General features: G+C 40.6%; 1 protein-coding gene across 5 annotated transcripts in view; it reads right to left on the bottom strand.

Moving 5' to 3' along the window:
• LEF1 (lymphoid enhancer binding factor 1) overlaps window positions 1-13,073 on the bottom strand; it is a 121,383-nt gene extending 108,310 nt beyond the window's left edge. For 4 of the 5 annotated variants that reach the window (XM_055296783.2, XM_055296782.2, XM_055296785.2 and 1 more), the window contains exons 1-3: window positions 12,567-13,073; window positions 10,096-10,162; window positions 8,572-8,705 (exon numbers count right to left, since the gene is read on the bottom strand). In XM_055296783.2, the coding sequence (XP_055152758.1) occupies window positions 8,572-8,705; window positions 10,096-10,162; window positions 12,567-12,779 (414 nt within the window). In that variant the 5' untranslated portion in view covers window positions 12,780-13,073. Of the gene's footprint in view, window positions 1-8,571; window positions 8,706-10,095; window positions 10,163-11,290; window positions 11,992-12,566 lie in introns of those variants that run through there. The other variant, XM_055296786.2, reaches the window with a different exon arrangement.
• Between the last annotated feature and the right edge of the window lie 3,905 nt (window positions 13,074-16,978).

Below are 16,978 nucleotides of genomic sequence, written 5' to 3'. Positions count from 1 at the left end.
TGGAAACTCAATATTCTATAAGGAGTAGTTTTGACTGCCCCATTAAAAACACTGGTCTAATGCTATTTTATTCACCGATGCAAAAAATAAGAGAAAAAGTAAAATAATCAAATACTAAGGATTACTTAGTAAACACTTTAAGGTTTACTTTTCACATAGTATTTGGTTTCATAAAGACAGATCATTTGGAAATATCCAGAAAACACACATGCAATATTTCTTCTACATTCTTTATTAACTCAGCAAATTTACTGAGGTTTCTACTCTATGCTAGACTGACTCTAACATAATTCATCAGCAGTCCCTGAGTTTAAACTGGAGGACTGCTGATGATAGTCCCCCAGTTACTTTATGATGGTAACTGATTACTAGATGATTAACTATCATCAACATTTTTTATAATTTTTATTGTAAGGTTTTCCAGGATTAAAAAAAGACATAAAAATATCTTAGTAAAAAGGCAAATATCACGTTATTGTTTATAAGTGTGAGCTAAATAATGTGGACATACAGTGTCAAACGACAGACAGTAGAGACTCAGAAGGGTGACGGGGTAGGAGGGGGGTGATGATGAGAAATTTCTTAATGGATACAATATATGTTATTTGGATAATGGATACTATAAAAGCCCTGACTTCACCACTATGCAATCTATGTATGTAACAAATTTACACTTGTACTCCATAAACTTATACAAATAAAAGAAATACATCTTAGTAGGTCAAATTTTAAAATTTTGCTTTGGTTACTGTTTCATTCAGAAGCTGACAATAATAATAAAAGAAAATTAAAGCTACCCTAGAACCACTCTCCTTTTTTAGAGAGTCTAACTTATATCTACTTCTTCATTCTATCTATATATATAATATATAATATAATATATTATATTATATAATATAATATATTATATTATATTATATTATATAATATAATATAATATATTATAATATATAATATAATATATCATAATATAATATATGTTATATATTATATACATATATGATATATTTATATATCATATATTATATACATATATTATTTTATATATTATATGTATATTTATATATTATATATTATATACATATATTATATATTTATATGTAATATATATTATATACATATATTATATATTTATATGTAATATATATTATATACATATGTTATATATTTATATATTATGTATTATATACATATGTTATATATTTATATATATGATATATTATATACATATATATTTATATATATTATATATTATATCATATATATTTATATATGAGATATATACATATATATTTATATATATGATATATTATATACATATATATTTATATATATGTATATTATATATATATTTTTATATATGATATATTATATACATATATATTTATATATGATATATTATATACATATATATTTATATATATGATATATTATATACATATGTTATATATTTATATATATGATATATTATATACATATATATTTATATATATGATATATTATATACATATATTATATATTTATGTATATTATATATTATATACATATATTATATATTTATATATTATATTTTAATACAAAGAATATATATAATATATATATATTTTTTGAGCAATCAAATCATTTCATTTTTGACTCCTTTTGTTCCTCAGTTATGTATCATAGACATGATTGGAATTTTATAAAGTTGATTTCCTTTTGATTTTGGTAAAAGACTTGGAATTTAAAGAGAAAACATGCCAGCACTGTCTGTGGCAAGCAGAAAAACATATATGTTTTATTCCCAGGTAAAAGTAGAGCTCATAATAATAATAATTATATATAAATACAAATATATAAAAATATATAATATAAATATATATTATATATAACATATATAACATAAATATATATTATATATATAACCCAGCTAATTTTTGTATTTTTTAGTAGAGATGGGGTTTCACCATGTTGGTCAGGCTGGTCTCAAACTCCTGACCTAAGGTGATCCACCTGCCTCGAGCAATAGGCAACTTTTTACAGGTGAACATAACAATGACAATAAATTACTATGATGAAGATCAAAATTTCGTCTGCAAAACTGTCATCAAGTTCCACATTGGATTATGTGTGAGCATAGGTAGACAAAACAGCCAACAAATCCAGCTTTTTAAAGATTCTACTTGTCTCTATATATATATGTTATATATATAATATCTATATATAGCTCTTTTGCCCAGGCTGGATGCAATGGTGCGATCTGGGCTCACTGCAATCTTGGCCTCCTAGGTTCAAGAGATTCTCCTGCCTCAGCCTCCTGAGTGGCTTGGCGCCTGCCACCAAGCCCAGCTAATTTTTGTATTTTTTAGTAGAGATGGGGTTTCACCATGTTGGTCAGGCTGGTCTCAAACTCCTGACCTAAGGTGATCCACCTGCCTCGAGCAATAGGCAACTTTTTACAGATGAACATAACAATGACAATAAATTACTATGATGAAGATCAAAATTTCGTCTGCAAAACTGTCATCAAGTTCCACATAGGATTATGTGTGAGCATAGGTAGACAAAACTGTCAACAAATCCAGCTTTTTAAAGATTCTACTTGTCACTAGTTAGCTGCAAAAATAAACCGTATTTCTAGACACTCTGTGATGCAACCTTCTCTGCTAGTCCTATTTCTCCTACAAATGGAAAAATGGGGTTAGCAACAAAACTCTTGCTTGCTCTGCACTGCCCTTGCAATTTTCCCTATAAGATTGAAGGCATGTGAGTACCATCGCTCAGTGAGCTTTGTAAGTAAATCTACAGATAACAAGTGGATAATTGCAGCAGGTTTATAGGTTTAGCTAGAGTGGTATTACATACAAATGCACTCTTTTACAGAGACTTTATAATCCTCTACACAGCCTCTGCTAACAGTCTGCAAATAGTCCCAGCTAGATTATCAGAATTTCTGAGTTAGCAATGTCTCCTGCTCCCTATCCAGTCCTCTGCTCAACTCCCCACTCTTCACTTTGGTACAGATTAACTCCCAACTCCCCCCACCTCCACCCCCAGCCTTTGTTGTTGTTCTCTAGGATATTTTAAGGCTTTCATCTTCTCTATCTGAGAGACTGGATCATTTATATCCCTAAAAGAGTTTATAGCAGAGTCTACAGGTGGGCAGGTACTTCAAGATCATAATATTTAAAAAGTAATCATGAACCTAAAGTATAATTTTTTAATTATCTGAATAAAATCCAATGGCTGCCTTTTCTATATAAGTAAGGACATGTGAGGATAGCACGGAGGAGTAAGTGTCTTGATTACTACAGTATTAGCTTCCTACAGATTGGCTCAGCTCAGCACAATCACTTAAGCAACAGCTTTAAAGAGGACAAGTTTTAAATGAACACTCCCTTAAAAAAAAGAGAGCGCGCGTGCAACCTTTAGTCCCAAGACAGCAGCACCTACATAATGCTGAGCTCTACTTTCACCTGGGAATAAAACATATATGTTTTTCTGCTTGCCACAGACAGTGCTGGCATGTTTTCTCTTTAAATTCCAAGTCTTTTACCAAAATCAAAAGGAAATCAGCTTTATAAAATTCCAATCATGTCTATGATACATAAATGAGGAACAAAAGGAGTCAAAAATGAAGTGATTTGATTGCTCAAAAAAAAATTCAATCACGTAAGCCCAAAATGGTTCTGCCTAAAGAACAACACTAAAAAAAAAAAAAAACAAAAAAAAAAAAACAAAAAAAAACTCATCCGCTACAAAATTGATATTATAGCAAGTACTTGTGAGTCTACAAATTCAACTCCAGAGAGTCCCATTTGTGAGACCCTACCTCTGCTCTGTTAAATCACATAAGGGTCTCGGACCACAGGAAAGACTCGATCAAAATAATAAGGTTGATGAGAGCAAATCTAAGACCTGTATGGGAGTGGAAAAAATACTTCAAAAGCAAGATTTTTGCAGGTTGGCTCAATGGTCTTTATTTTAATGTGTGGTCTTTCTTTTTTTAGATTATCTTTTGGGTTGTTCTCATGTCTTTATCAATGAAGAAGAAACTACTAGGGTCATTTCAAAAAAACTATCTGAGTAAGGACCAGGCATGTAAATGAAATATTAGCTCTGCAAGGGTTACATGTAGTATGGTTTCCTGGGACACTTAAACAAGCAAACTGGCCATAAGGTATTTGATGGGGGAATGGCAAGCGCTTCCAATTATTCTGACTATGATCCTGTCCCAAATTGTAGCAATGCAATGAAGGAGGGATCAAGCAGGAAACTTTGGGGGCTCTGAGGAATTTTCCCACACATTCTCCTGACATCTATATATACATTTGAGTTAGAATAATACACTTTCTAAAACTTATTCTCCACTTGAAGGGGGAAAACTCAATGTGTTTATCTTCAAAAAGTGCACAACTTAAAATAGAAAAGTGAAAATTATTTATAGGTTAAGTCAAATTCACTAGCTTCTTGCAATAAAGTGAAAAGATACTCTACCTTAAAAATCTTGCATGAGATACAAGCCTTAGTCTCCGTCTATCTTTGAATATTATTTATGGAATTATTTTCAAAGATATCCAACAATGTCATGTACAGTGGTATATTCAGAAGCTTACTGATTAGACAAGTCCAACTTAGTTCCTTAATTCCAGATGTGAACAATGACAAAATCAGATTTTAGCTGTTTATAAGCAAGTACAAATATGGGGGGTAGGTAAGACAAAGTTATAATAGGTATAATTCTGTTTAATAGAAACCAAAGTGTTGATTCCCTTAAGGTAAAAGTCACAACATGACTAAGTTATACAAGGTAATTAGAAAAGAATTCGTGGAACATTTTCATAGCAATTTCTACTTCAAAAAAATAAACATTTTAAAAGATAGCTGAAATGAGAACACCCATATCTTTCCTTTCCCACCTAAAAATTGACTCTTAGAAAGATCACAAAGAACCAAAAACAATGAAGTTCGCAGCACTACACTGACCAGGTGTTATTGTGGTTTGATGTGACTGAGCTGCAACGTTTGCTGCAGCTTCCTGCACTGTGTTGCTTTTCCCTCCCCAAGCATCTGAAGAGAAATGTTTCTTTTCTAAGGTGTTAAACATTTGGGTTGCATGCAGGACAAATGGAAGATTGACACCTAAGATGAATAACCACAGTGCATTAGGCCAGTGGGAACTTTCACTACATTAAAGCTAGCCAAGCTCACCATTCACACAGTGTTCAGGCACACAACTGCCAGAGCCAAACTAGGGATGTAAAGAACTATTTTTTTCTTTTAATACTTTACCATTGGCCTACAGGGATTTTCATAAATAAAGCTCAGAGAATGAAAGGTTTGGGAGTATGCTTTTAATAAACTCTCCAGGGTCCTGGCTTTAAAATATTTAACAGGCTTCTGCATCTTCTCTTCACTCTCGGTGAAGACGACCAACTCAAGCCAAGGTTTACTATGCCCTAAGAACTCACGCTGACATCAAATATGTCATGACAGGTGCTTTCTTCTTAGACCCAATTTATCTGAACTAAGAATTCTTATTTAAAATTCTGTGAGAGACCCATTCATAAGATTTCTGGTATAGACACATTCACACCCCCAAGGATTCCAGTTCTAGAGAGATGTAATTTGCCAATTAAAATTCCCCTTGAGAAGAAAAAAAGCTGAGTAGGTGAAAGTGGTTCTCCTGAACAGGTAAAATACTGTATATTGGTCACAGGTAAAATCTGTTCGAGCATAGACACAGTAGCGTTTGTCTAAAAAATAAGCAAAAGCATGTGCATTTCTTATAATTAGATTCCAGCAGAAACATTTCTCTGCGTGCCAGTTGGCCATAGCTGGTATCCTCTGGATTGTCTGCAGTTAGATACAAACAGAAGACTAGGAAGGAGTGGTCAGGTCCCTCCCCCACCCCAGGTGTTTTTCCAGTCCTAACACTTTTGGGAAGCAGATGCAGTAAACAAGCAATTGTTCGTAATGCAAATTCAAGTAGGAGGATGCCAAGGGGATGCTCCCATCCTAAGCCTAAACACAAATGGTCACCATGCTCCTGACACCCTAGATGAAAATCTATCACTGTGGATGTTAGCTACATAAACACTCAGCCCTGCTAAGGACAGAGTTAAAGAGCAAGAAGGCAGAAGTGTGGTTAGGGGTGAAGAAGAGAGGCTGTCTTCCGGTTAGTGTTTTTGATCTCAGACACATTAAAAACAGCTGTTAGGTATTAAAAACCAAAGATTGTAACTCACTTCAGTTGGACCCTAAAAAAAAATTTACATAGTCTTGTGGTTACAGCTGAAAAGCTTCTGGAATTGTGCAAACTGCAGAATATCTCAAGAAAACATGCCTAAAATAAATACATCCTAATATGTAACAGAATAAAGCAAAGCAACAGATAACAGGGTAAGGTAACTGTTTCCTGACCACACCCCTTTCCTACACTCTACCCAGGCCAACATTTATTCTGGCCACAAATCTTTCCTAAACAATGAATGACTGTTTGATTCACTGACCTCAAAATTTTAATATATACACTAACAATAAATACCTTCTATCAAAAAATATTTTCTATCAAAATTTCAAAATGACTAGTATACTGGTAGATTGGAAGAAAAGACTGGAAACACAAGGCAGAATGCTGGCATAAAGAGGAAGATCAGCTTAATTTTCAATATTCTTAGGGATTGTTTATAAATACCAATAAATTTTCATTATATTGATTTTTTAAAATTACCATTTTGAAAGGAGAAGTAGCTGATCTTTTTAAGAAATAAATTCCACAAATGCTGTATACGCACAGCTGAAAAACGTAAGGCTGTTTTGGTGGCTATTTTCTATTGTCACCAACACTACTTTGATTTGGAAAGATTATTTGTTATTCTGAAAATGATTTAACAGGAATCTTCAATTATTCCTTATCTAAAACATATTCTCCTTCCCTTCGCCATGCCCTCCAAGAACAAGAAAACCTGCCCAAATATTAAAGAGATATCTATATATTTGCATGTTTTGTTCAAAAATTTAAAGTCTCCTACAACTTTAAAAACTCAAGCATTTATTTGAGGGTCCTCTAAATATTAAACTATTTTTGCTTTTTTAAATTACTTTTTAGGTAGGAGATTCATCCTCATCACACAGACATCTTTATCATTAAATACTTGAAAAGCCTTAAAATAAAATATGAAATACCTATTTCTTATAGCAACCATCACAAGATCTCCCTCAAGATTAGAACCCCAAGATCTCCACTTTAACTACTATATAAAAATTAGAAAAAGCCTATTCCCTAGCTGAGAGATCAAATATCCTTTAGAAATTTATTGGAAAATAATTATAATAACATCTAAATCACAGTGCTTAAAGTGATCATATTTGATATATGTATCATTTCAACAATTGAAGATTATGTGTAATGATAACCACAAATACTCTTGTTGATAACTGTTCATTTTGAGCCATTATTCTCTGCTAGTGAATCTTCTCACTCCCAGATTTTGTTCACTAAGGTATTAACAACGTTACTCTTCCCAGATGTTTGTGACTGATTTTTTTCAGTTGGTAGAAACACTGGGCAAATAAGTCAAACACTATAGGTTCCATTTTACAATCCGAGATTTGACCTCCAGGGCTGTGAGACTGGAACCCTGATCCCCGAGACCCATACACATGTGTTTTTCATTGGGGGTTAGGTGGTAAAGGGAGAGTGGGGCTGGAGAGAAGGTAAATATATTGATGGGTCAGTAAAAAAATCCGTCACCACCGCTGGTGGGCTAATTCTAAGAGAGAACTCCATCACCAGCACATTTTACGAGAGAACTCCATCACCAGCACATTTTACATCTACGTACTACACAAGTTACCATTTAGGTGTTTTCTCACTTAAATGAGGTTTCCACTTCCTAAGAGAAATATCATCAAATAAACCTGAAATTCTTTATAATGTTATGCATTTGCATAATGCAGTTATAATACCACTGCATTTTTAGAATTTTAGAAGTTAACTAAACCACAAGATTAAAAAAAAGGAACAACTTTCATTAGGGTTATCTTTGAGTGATGCTTTCTCAACAATTGACGATAAAGCAAAAATAACTCATCCCCGCCAAACTGATCCTAAGGAAACATTGGCTGATACAATAAAATAAGACACTGTTTTAAAAGCCAAAGTAACATAACAAACATTCAGCTCCAAATGAGCTAAAGTAGTTCTGATTCTAGAAAGCTTGTGGGCATTAAAAGCTATACAGTCCTTACTTAGCTGAAAAAGTAAATCAATTTTTTCCTCTCATTAGCATAGAATGTACAATACTCATAAAATCATGGATTTGTTGATGTAACTTCACTTGATTTTATAACTTATGATCTGTTACATATTTATTTTAATCAATAAGCCAAAAGCTAAAATTCCAAAGGCAAGACATCAAAGGTAGCACTGTTTTAAGGTGGCCATTCCTCATAACAGCTCTTATTTAGCAATGACTAGTTATATATAATGAAAGCATTACCAATGAGTTTGGAAAAATAAACATTCTGCTAAAATACAAATCAATTTGCACTTCTGAACATAATTTGCAACATCAGCATGTTACTTACTGTTCTCGGGATGGGTGGAGAAAGAGATCCATTTGACATGTATGGGTCGTTATTCATATTTGGCATCATTATGTACCCGGAATAACTCGAGTAGGAGGGTCCCTTGTTGTAGAGGCCTCCATCTGGATGCTTTCCTGGCAGAATCCAAAGAGCAATCAACGATGCACTGACTTCATTCTTATATTACTGTATTTTTCATCTGAAAATCTAATAGTTCTAAGATAAATCAGACCTTACATAAAAGATTTGTTTACAAAATACTGTAACTGGATTATTATGCTCTATTTTAGATTGACAGTATTATTCTCTTAAATAGCTTAGCAGCAAACCAGATGTTTCAAAAACGTGGTTCAAACAGTTCTTCCACTATTGACTGATGTTTTTACAAAAATAAGTGTTATCCATCTAACTTAATTTGTTCTAATACTAACAAACTGGACTAAAAAATACAGAACACACACAACTCTAAAACTGTAATATAAATATATTAGGCCATCTAGCTACACACACACACAGAGATCTATACACTTGAAGTTATGTTTTGCCTTGTAGACAAACTCAAAAATTCTACCTGTGCTTGTAGATTTCTAGAAAAATTTCTAGATTCTACTGAAAGAGTTGTTATCTAGTATATAGGCAACTATCTAAATTTATAAAGGATTAACTCTGGCAGGCTTAATTTTATGTGCTACACTGAGATCATTTTGCCAAAAAATTTCTGTTCAATATGTATATTTCTTCTTGTTAATCTGTGTAACTATCTTGTAGCTGAGGAAGAAGCCTAATATATAATTCTCTTCCCTGCTCCTGGTTGACATACTGTATGTAAAAACACTTCATTTCAGTTAGGCCAATTGTTAAGTAATTAATGGAGAAGAGACAGGCTGACAAGGAATCCCTAAGGTGACCTGATTCTTTTAAAGTCACAAAGAATTCTCCTTAAGTCTAAATACATATGTATGTAATTTTAAAGTTTTTAGCAAGAATCAGAAATAGGGAGAAAGGGTATCATTTCTGATATGTACATTCCTAATTATAACTTTTATATTTTTACAAGTTAGATTCTGCTCTGCTCATTTACTGCCGGCCTTTTCACTGTAATAAGGAACAAGAAACAGCAATTTTGCAAGTGAAAATCCACACAAAACTATTCTGGTTGGAAAATAAATCGATATATACTGTCATTCTTCTTAATGATATATTAAAAATACTAAAGATCTAAGCTAATTAGGACTTAAGGTAAGATGAGGAGGAGAAAAACTCATTATAGACATTTCCTCTTCCCAAATAATCTGGAACCCACCTGAAATCCAAAGGTCCCTAACTCACTCAAAAACAGTTTTTAAATTACGTAATATATATTAGAGGTAAGCCATGTTTCCTGCGTTTTCTTTACCATTAAAATAGTGGGCATAGTCTGACCTAGACCCAGTTTCTTGAACTCAAAAGTAACAAAATACACCTATTTATACAAATTGCACACCTTATCTGCTAAAGTCAGAAGAAGTAGAATGGGTGTCTTACCGTCATCGGGGTGTTCTCTGGCCTTGTCGTGGTAGGGCTCCTGAGAGGTTTGTGCTTGTCTGGCCACCTAACATCATGAATCCCCACACCCAAAAGAAAGAAAATCACCTTAGAGTTTGTGGCAATAATGATACAAATGTGTGTGCACTGGTAATTCAAAGGAAGAGGTTTAGGGGCAACTCTGTTTTATTACTCTGAGAGACATACGCTAGTGTTTAGTACTGCAAAATCTTTTTCTTGTCAACACGTATTTTTGAGTATTATCCACCCAGGACCAAAAACGTATAAATAATAACAAAACCAACAAAAATATAGTTAAATTTGGGAATGAGCCACATGCTGTTCTGACTGCTGTTTATTAAACCATATCAAGGCTCCTTGGATGCCTAATATTACAGGAGTAGGAGTTAATGGGGTTGATGGTTTTGATAGCCTCTTCAACCACTGTTCACTTCAATCAGATTGATTAAAAAAAGGCTGAAATATCATTTTGCAACTGAAAATGACATTTAAACATAAACAAGCCAACCACTCAGATGCAGTCTTAAGGCAACTGCCCTGAGCGCAGTTCCAGCAGAAGCTCCACTCGAGCTTTAACCTACTATGGCTGGCTGAGTGCAGGCTTATAAAAGTAGAATGATTCTGTGGTTAAAGGGAGGAAAATTAGAGAGTAAGGTTATAGACATCTAAAAGGTAGCCCAGTTGATATCAGTTTTGGTAATCACCATCCACCCAGACAGACTCAACCACGTGCAAATCAGTGGTATTACTCCTTCACCCTCAGGCCTCCTCATGCCCACTTAACACCCAGCAAAGTGTAACGCTTTAACACCGGCGTGCTCTCGGATTCGAACGCAGTGTCCTTCACCCGGACCAGAAAAGTATGGAGAATATGAAGTGGGTGGCAAAATTATTTATGGACTAAGGCAGGACTAGCAAAATGGGTAGAAAGAGAGGCTGCTCTACAAATAGGAGAGTTTGGCAAAAAGCCTGTGTTTAGGATGTTATTCGGTTCTCTGGACGTGTGTCCTCCCTTTGACCTCCTTTTCCCAGCAAACAGTAGTCACAAATCTTTCACGCGGGGTTAGGTGCACCCTACCCCCGCCCCCAGCCCGCTCAAACTGGATTCAACGGGTAAAGAACACCCTTCTGTTCTCTGAACGCAGGCCCCCAGCCTTTCAAAATGCGTACTCACCTCTGCCATTGGGATAGAGAAGGCAGACCTGAGGTGTTCTTAAACGCGCTGTTTAAAACCCAAAATGTCCCCGCCCTCAAAACCACACACTTTCTTTTTGGGGGTAGAAAGATGCCATTTAAGGAAAAAAAAAAAAAGGTATATCCTCCAAGTTTCTTTGGAGGGAAAAGGCGTTGGTTAAATCATTCGGGTGTCAGGACTTTTCTACCGGATTTCCTCCAGAGGGTTTCCCAGTTGTGGAACAAGGGTGACCAGTGGAGTGTCGGGTATCAGGGTCCATCCGCCCCTTAGACCAGCTCTGGACTAGGCTTCAAACAGCCCTCCAGCGCGGCCCTGCTGCGCGCTTTCTCTAGCCAGCACCACAGCACCCACGTGTCTCTATTTACTCTACTCAGGTTACCAGCTCTATCGCCCGCAGCTGGCCAGAAGACCTGATAAAGCGCCTTCCACCCTGCCGGACTAGTGTCCGGCTTCCGCCGCTTCTCCGCCTTTCTTCTGCGTAGATTTAAGGCCTGATCTGGTCCCAAACCCCAAATAAAAGTTGTGGGTTTGTTTCCAAGTGATGGCGGTTGGCGAAAACTAGAGTTAGGGGGGGTACAGCCAGGGTGTACTCTTAGGGTGGGTCGGCTCGGCGCACCCACAGCTCCCAGCCCAGGCGCTGGGGCCGCAGGGACTGAACCCCGCACCGCCCCCGCAGCCCGGGCGCGCGCCCCATCGGCCGGCCTGCTCCCCGCGGCCCGGCTCGGCGGTGGTAGGGACGGCCCCGCGTGCCCCAGCCCACGCCCGCCTCCCCTTCCTCCCGCCTGTGGCTCTGCTCGTCTCCACCTAAGCCTCTGGTGGTTTAACGCACTTTTGCAGACATCTACCAAGAGATAGCGTGTGCACTTTGTTTTCCGTCCCACGGAAGAATTTATCAGTAGCGTTATTCAGCCCTACTCGCTTTAAAGCATGGCACCCCTCAGCCCAACAAAAAGACCGAAGACGAAATATTGTGGGTTCCTGCCCGCGAACCAACCGTTCAGCCACCGAACCCCCTAAACTGATCCAGTTGGAATAAGTTACCCTGCCCCTCTACCTCCCATCCTACACACACACACACACACACACACACACGCAATGCGGACCGGGGGCCCAGCTATGCACACACCCCAAAACAAACGAGGGATCTATTCGGGACCCTCAGCCGGGCGGCCGGGAGCCTTCGTTCCCTTCCTCCCTCTCTGCGTTTCCCAGGGACCCGCCACGCCTCTCGGAACTCGGGCAGCGGCCCGCTCACCTCGTGTCCGTTGCTGGCCGGGATGATTTCAGACTCGTTCACCAAGGAAGACTTGATGTCAGCTAAATCGCCTTCCTCTTCGGGGTGACTGATCTCGGCGAAGATCTTTTCCTTCTGAGGATCGCCCTCGTCCTTGAAGGGGATCATCTCGTCCGTGGCGCAGAGTTCCGGGTCCCCTCCGCCGCCTCCACCTCCTCCGGAGAGTTGGGGCATCCCGGCGGCTCTGTAATCTCCGCTCCGCTGTGGGAGCACCCGCGGCAACAGCAGGAAAGACAGAGGGGTAACTCAAGGGTGGGGGAGGAAAGGAGAGTTGGAAGGGTTCGTGCAGCAGGACAGCGGGCGGAAGCGGGGCGGGCGAGCGCGGGGCCGCCGGCCGGCAGCCGGAGCAGCTGCCGCGGCGCCTGAATCCCGGCGGCCGCCGCGCTTTCCCGCTTCGCGGAGACCGACGCCGGCGCCCGCCCCCGAGGCCGAAAGGCACTGGGAGGCGAGGGCTGCGGTAGCTGGCGCCTCCGGGGGCGTCTGCGCGGCGCGCGCTAGGCGAGACTGCCCCGGCGGCCACCCCGCGACCCTGCGTCGCCGGGATTTGCGCGATGAGGACGCCGGTTCTGGAGGGAGCACGACTCGCCAAAGTGCAGAGGAGGGTCCGGCGGCGCGTCTCCGCGGAAACCCTCTCCACTGTAGTTACCCCGGATGCCGACTTAGTAGTTTGTTTTCCGAGAAAAGAGAGGGGATCCGGGCAGAAAGGCCCCGCTTGCCCCAGCAAAGAAGGTGCAAGGATCAGAAGATAACGAAACGTCCACTTCCTGAAGGGTGGGAAAAAAAGGAAAAGAAAAAAGAGCCACCAACGCTGGAGATGTCCGTTCTAGAGCTTCTTAATTTTCTTCGCTTTCGCTTCGGTTTTTCTTCTCGAGGCTCATTTAATCTGCTAGAGAAGGAGGAGGAGGAGGAGAAGATGGGGGCCGAGGAGGAGGGGAAGGGAAAGAGAAGTTTGCCAAGAATAAAGTTTTTGCCGGCAAGCGCGGGGACTCCGCAGTGGAGGGCACTGCGGAGTCTCGGGGAGTCACAGCGGGGGCCTCGGGCCCAAATGCCTCTGCCCGGAGCTCGAGCCGACACACACACTCAGCCCGACCCCTCTTTGTTCCCGGCTCGAGTTTCTCAGCCTGGCTCGCCGGCTCGCCGCTCTGCACGCCTCCGCCGGCCAGCTCTGTCAAAGCAAAGAGCTGCGCCCCTTGGGTTCGCCCAGCCGAGGGGAGGGGACGCCCCGAGCTTGGCCGCGTGCGAGGCTCCGGGCGCGTCCTGGTTCCTCGGCCCGAGAGCGCGCAGCCCGGGTGCCTCCTCCGCGCCCTGCCCCGCAGGTGAGCGGCTGCGCCTCCCCACTGCTTCTCCTCCTCCCGCGCCTCGCCGGCGCTGAAAGGCTACCCACTTGCGTCGCTTCTCCTCCCTCTCCCCTCCCGCCTCTAGCTCTCCTTGGCTGCCTGCTGGAGGGGAGGCGGGGGGTGAGGGGGAGTCGGCGAGAAGGAGGTGGTGATTGAGGGCTTTTTTTCTTTTTCTTTTCCCAGATCCTGTAGGACGAGTCTTGGTTTTGGGGTGTGTGAGTGCGGTGTGTGCGCGCGCGCCTGGAGGGAAGGATCAGGCAACTTGGCGAGAGAAGGAAGGACCGGGCGCTGCTTATAACCCACCGAGAGGCACGCTTTGCCCGCGTGAAACTGACAAGAAACATTGCCGCAGTGGCTTGACTTCATCATCTAAGTATCTATTTTCTTTGCCCCCACCCACCCACTCCTTTTCCTCTGCCAGTCTCTCCCCTACCTCCTTGACGCCTCCCACTCTCCCTCCCCGGCTCTGGCCGAGGGAGGAAGATGAAAGAGAAAGCCGCCGCCGCTGTGATCGACACCACATTGATAGATGCTCTGACAGTGGGGAGAGGCGGGAATCTGGGAGAGAAAAGAAGGAAAAGGGGAAAATATAACAGACATTGCTCAACTATTAAGAGAGAACAGAAGGACAAGGAAAAGAGAGTTGTGGCTTTCCCGAATATAATATCACACACACGCTCTTTGGAGACAAGGGAACAAGCCAGTGAAAATAAAATCTCCAGGCTTACGGAGAAAAAATATGACGAGGAAGAAGGAACTGAAGACTAGATTTTAATTATTGCTTTTTAAACAATATCTCTTTCATTCTGTTCTCACCACGGGATGTACGGAGAGTTGTGCTAGGTCTCTCGTGGGTTTTCAGAGACACACACCGCAGTGTGTGGGAACCTCATCGAGAATGAAAAGATAATCCAAAAAGGGGGAAGAGAAGGCAAAAGGACTCAGGAGAGCAAAGCCAGAAGAGGGAGGGAGGACGGGGCAGTCCCTGGCACCTTGGACTGCGAACTGAAAGGGACCCTTGAAGATGCAAATCCGAATACAACCTCAAAAATTCCCCAGTCTCCACTGTCTCTTTGATGAATTTTGTACAAAGACAGGAGTTTTCAGGAGATACTTTGTGAAAGTTACAGCAGAAGGGAAGCTGAAGTTTGAAAACACATTACATTTTGTCCCTTGGTTCTCAAACCCCCTCAGTTAAAAATCTAGGCAAAATTATTATATCCAATACAGTAACCATCTGTAAAACTTCAGAACAGTAAACAAAGGACATAAAGAAGTGTATCTTCATCTCCCTTAAATCGAAAACAAGCAAAACACTACAGAATCAGATTTTGCTCCATTATATAGTAATTGTCTGGCAAAGATCCCTCTTTTTTTCCTAAAGGTGAAATTTCAGGCTGCTGAACATTGAATGGGTAAAGATTTTAACAATGCTGTATCTAAGTGAGCACTTAAGACTTCACGTACTAATAACGACTACTTCTTGGGAATAAGAATTTACTAGGAAGCAATTTTTAAAACTTTACAAAGGATCCAGTTGTTCCCTACAACATGGCCAGTAGTCACATGTAAATTCTATCTGGGGGATTGGGGTGAAATTAAGGGGTTGGTGAAGGAATCCAGGAAAATTAAAACATTAAATCCATTTTTAATAGCTGACAATGCTATGCCTCAAGAGAAGAAAAAGAGTATATTCTGCTACAGTGTGTGAGAGAAACCCAATTTTTGTTTTTGGATGATGGTGGTATGTCACTTCCTTTAAAGTTAGGCAACAGTGTGAGTGTCCCAGAGAGGTGAACATGTAGCTGTGTCAGACATTTATAGCCCCATTCTTAAAAGGCACATGGGAAAACAAAGTCAAAAGTCCTCCCATAACTGCACCAATTTGACCAATAGGAAAACAACTGGAAAATGTAGTTTCACCAAAGCAGAGTAGAGGTTCCTTTTCATCAAACCCTCAGGAGGGGGAGGGGAGAACACAGAATGGCCAGGGGGTAGTTTCTGGAAGCCAAAGAGAGATTAAATGATGACTCTTACATCCCCCCGCTGTTTTAAGTGCTGAAACTAATTCAAATCCCACTTTCTCCTTCATGTGAACTCTGGATTCCCCGAGTCATTTGGAGCCTATGCTCCAGGTTTCCTGAAGATTAGAAGCTCAAGAAGATGGGAATTTTTAGAACAATAACCAGTGGAAACTGTTTACTTGAAGGGCCAAGCATAGGGGGCTGCGTTTGGTATTTTACTGAGACCCCGTCCATTGAAAACGTTGTTTCTAACGAAATCACCCAGCACCTTGCTCTATTTGCGTGGCTGTTTTCCTTACAGTGGTGTAACTGGTGTTAGCTGATTGTCTTTAGCATTGTTGTAAATCTTCTGATGAGCAGCACTTAGAAGGGGCTTTAGTAAAAACCATGCGCCCCGAATTTGTAAAGCTTCGTTTGGGAGAGACGTTGACATTTCCACGTGAAGTCTTTCTTTTGGAAAAAGCAGGAGGACGCAGGAGGGGCGAAATAACCCCGGGAAGACGTTCTTCCCCCTCCCTTACGGATTCAGTGTAGTTCCTGGCATAAGCAATTCTGTCACCGGGCGGTCTTTTCTAATTTGTGTGGGGGCTGATATTAACATAAGCAGCCGCCTCTTCGGGTACGAGTGGGATCCCAGGTCCGGGATGTGGTGGGTGCGGTGCGGGAGAGGCACCCGCCGCCCGCCGCCCCCTTCCCTCGGATGTTAGAGGCAAGTTGTTCGTGTGAACTCGAGCGAACGACTGGAGGTTGGCTGTTGTAGGTTCACTCCTTCAGGATGTGGGTTTCAGGGGGCGTTTTGATGTGATTTAATTTCGACCGTGAAAACAATTGCTAGGGGCTGGCTGGATTGCTGTTGGTTTTTCCCCTCCTGGTGGCTTTGCTTGGTTTGGGTTTAGTTTGGGAACAAACTTGTTTTATATCAACACTTCCTCCTACATCGGGCGCCGTCGCCTCAACTGCGCGTGGGGGGCGAGGCGCCCACCCCGCACAAGAACAGAGGAGCGGGGGAGAA

This window comes from Symphalangus syndactylus, chromosome 10, assembly GCF_028878055.3.
Source record: "Symphalangus syndactylus isolate Jambi chromosome 10, NHGRI_mSymSyn1-v2.1_pri, whole genome shotgun sequence".
Lineage (NCBI taxonomy): Eukaryota > Metazoa > Chordata > Mammalia > Primates > Hylobatidae > Symphalangus > Symphalangus syndactylus.
Note: the sequence above shows the minus strand (reverse complement) of the source record. Positions and strands in the feature narration are given on the sequence as shown.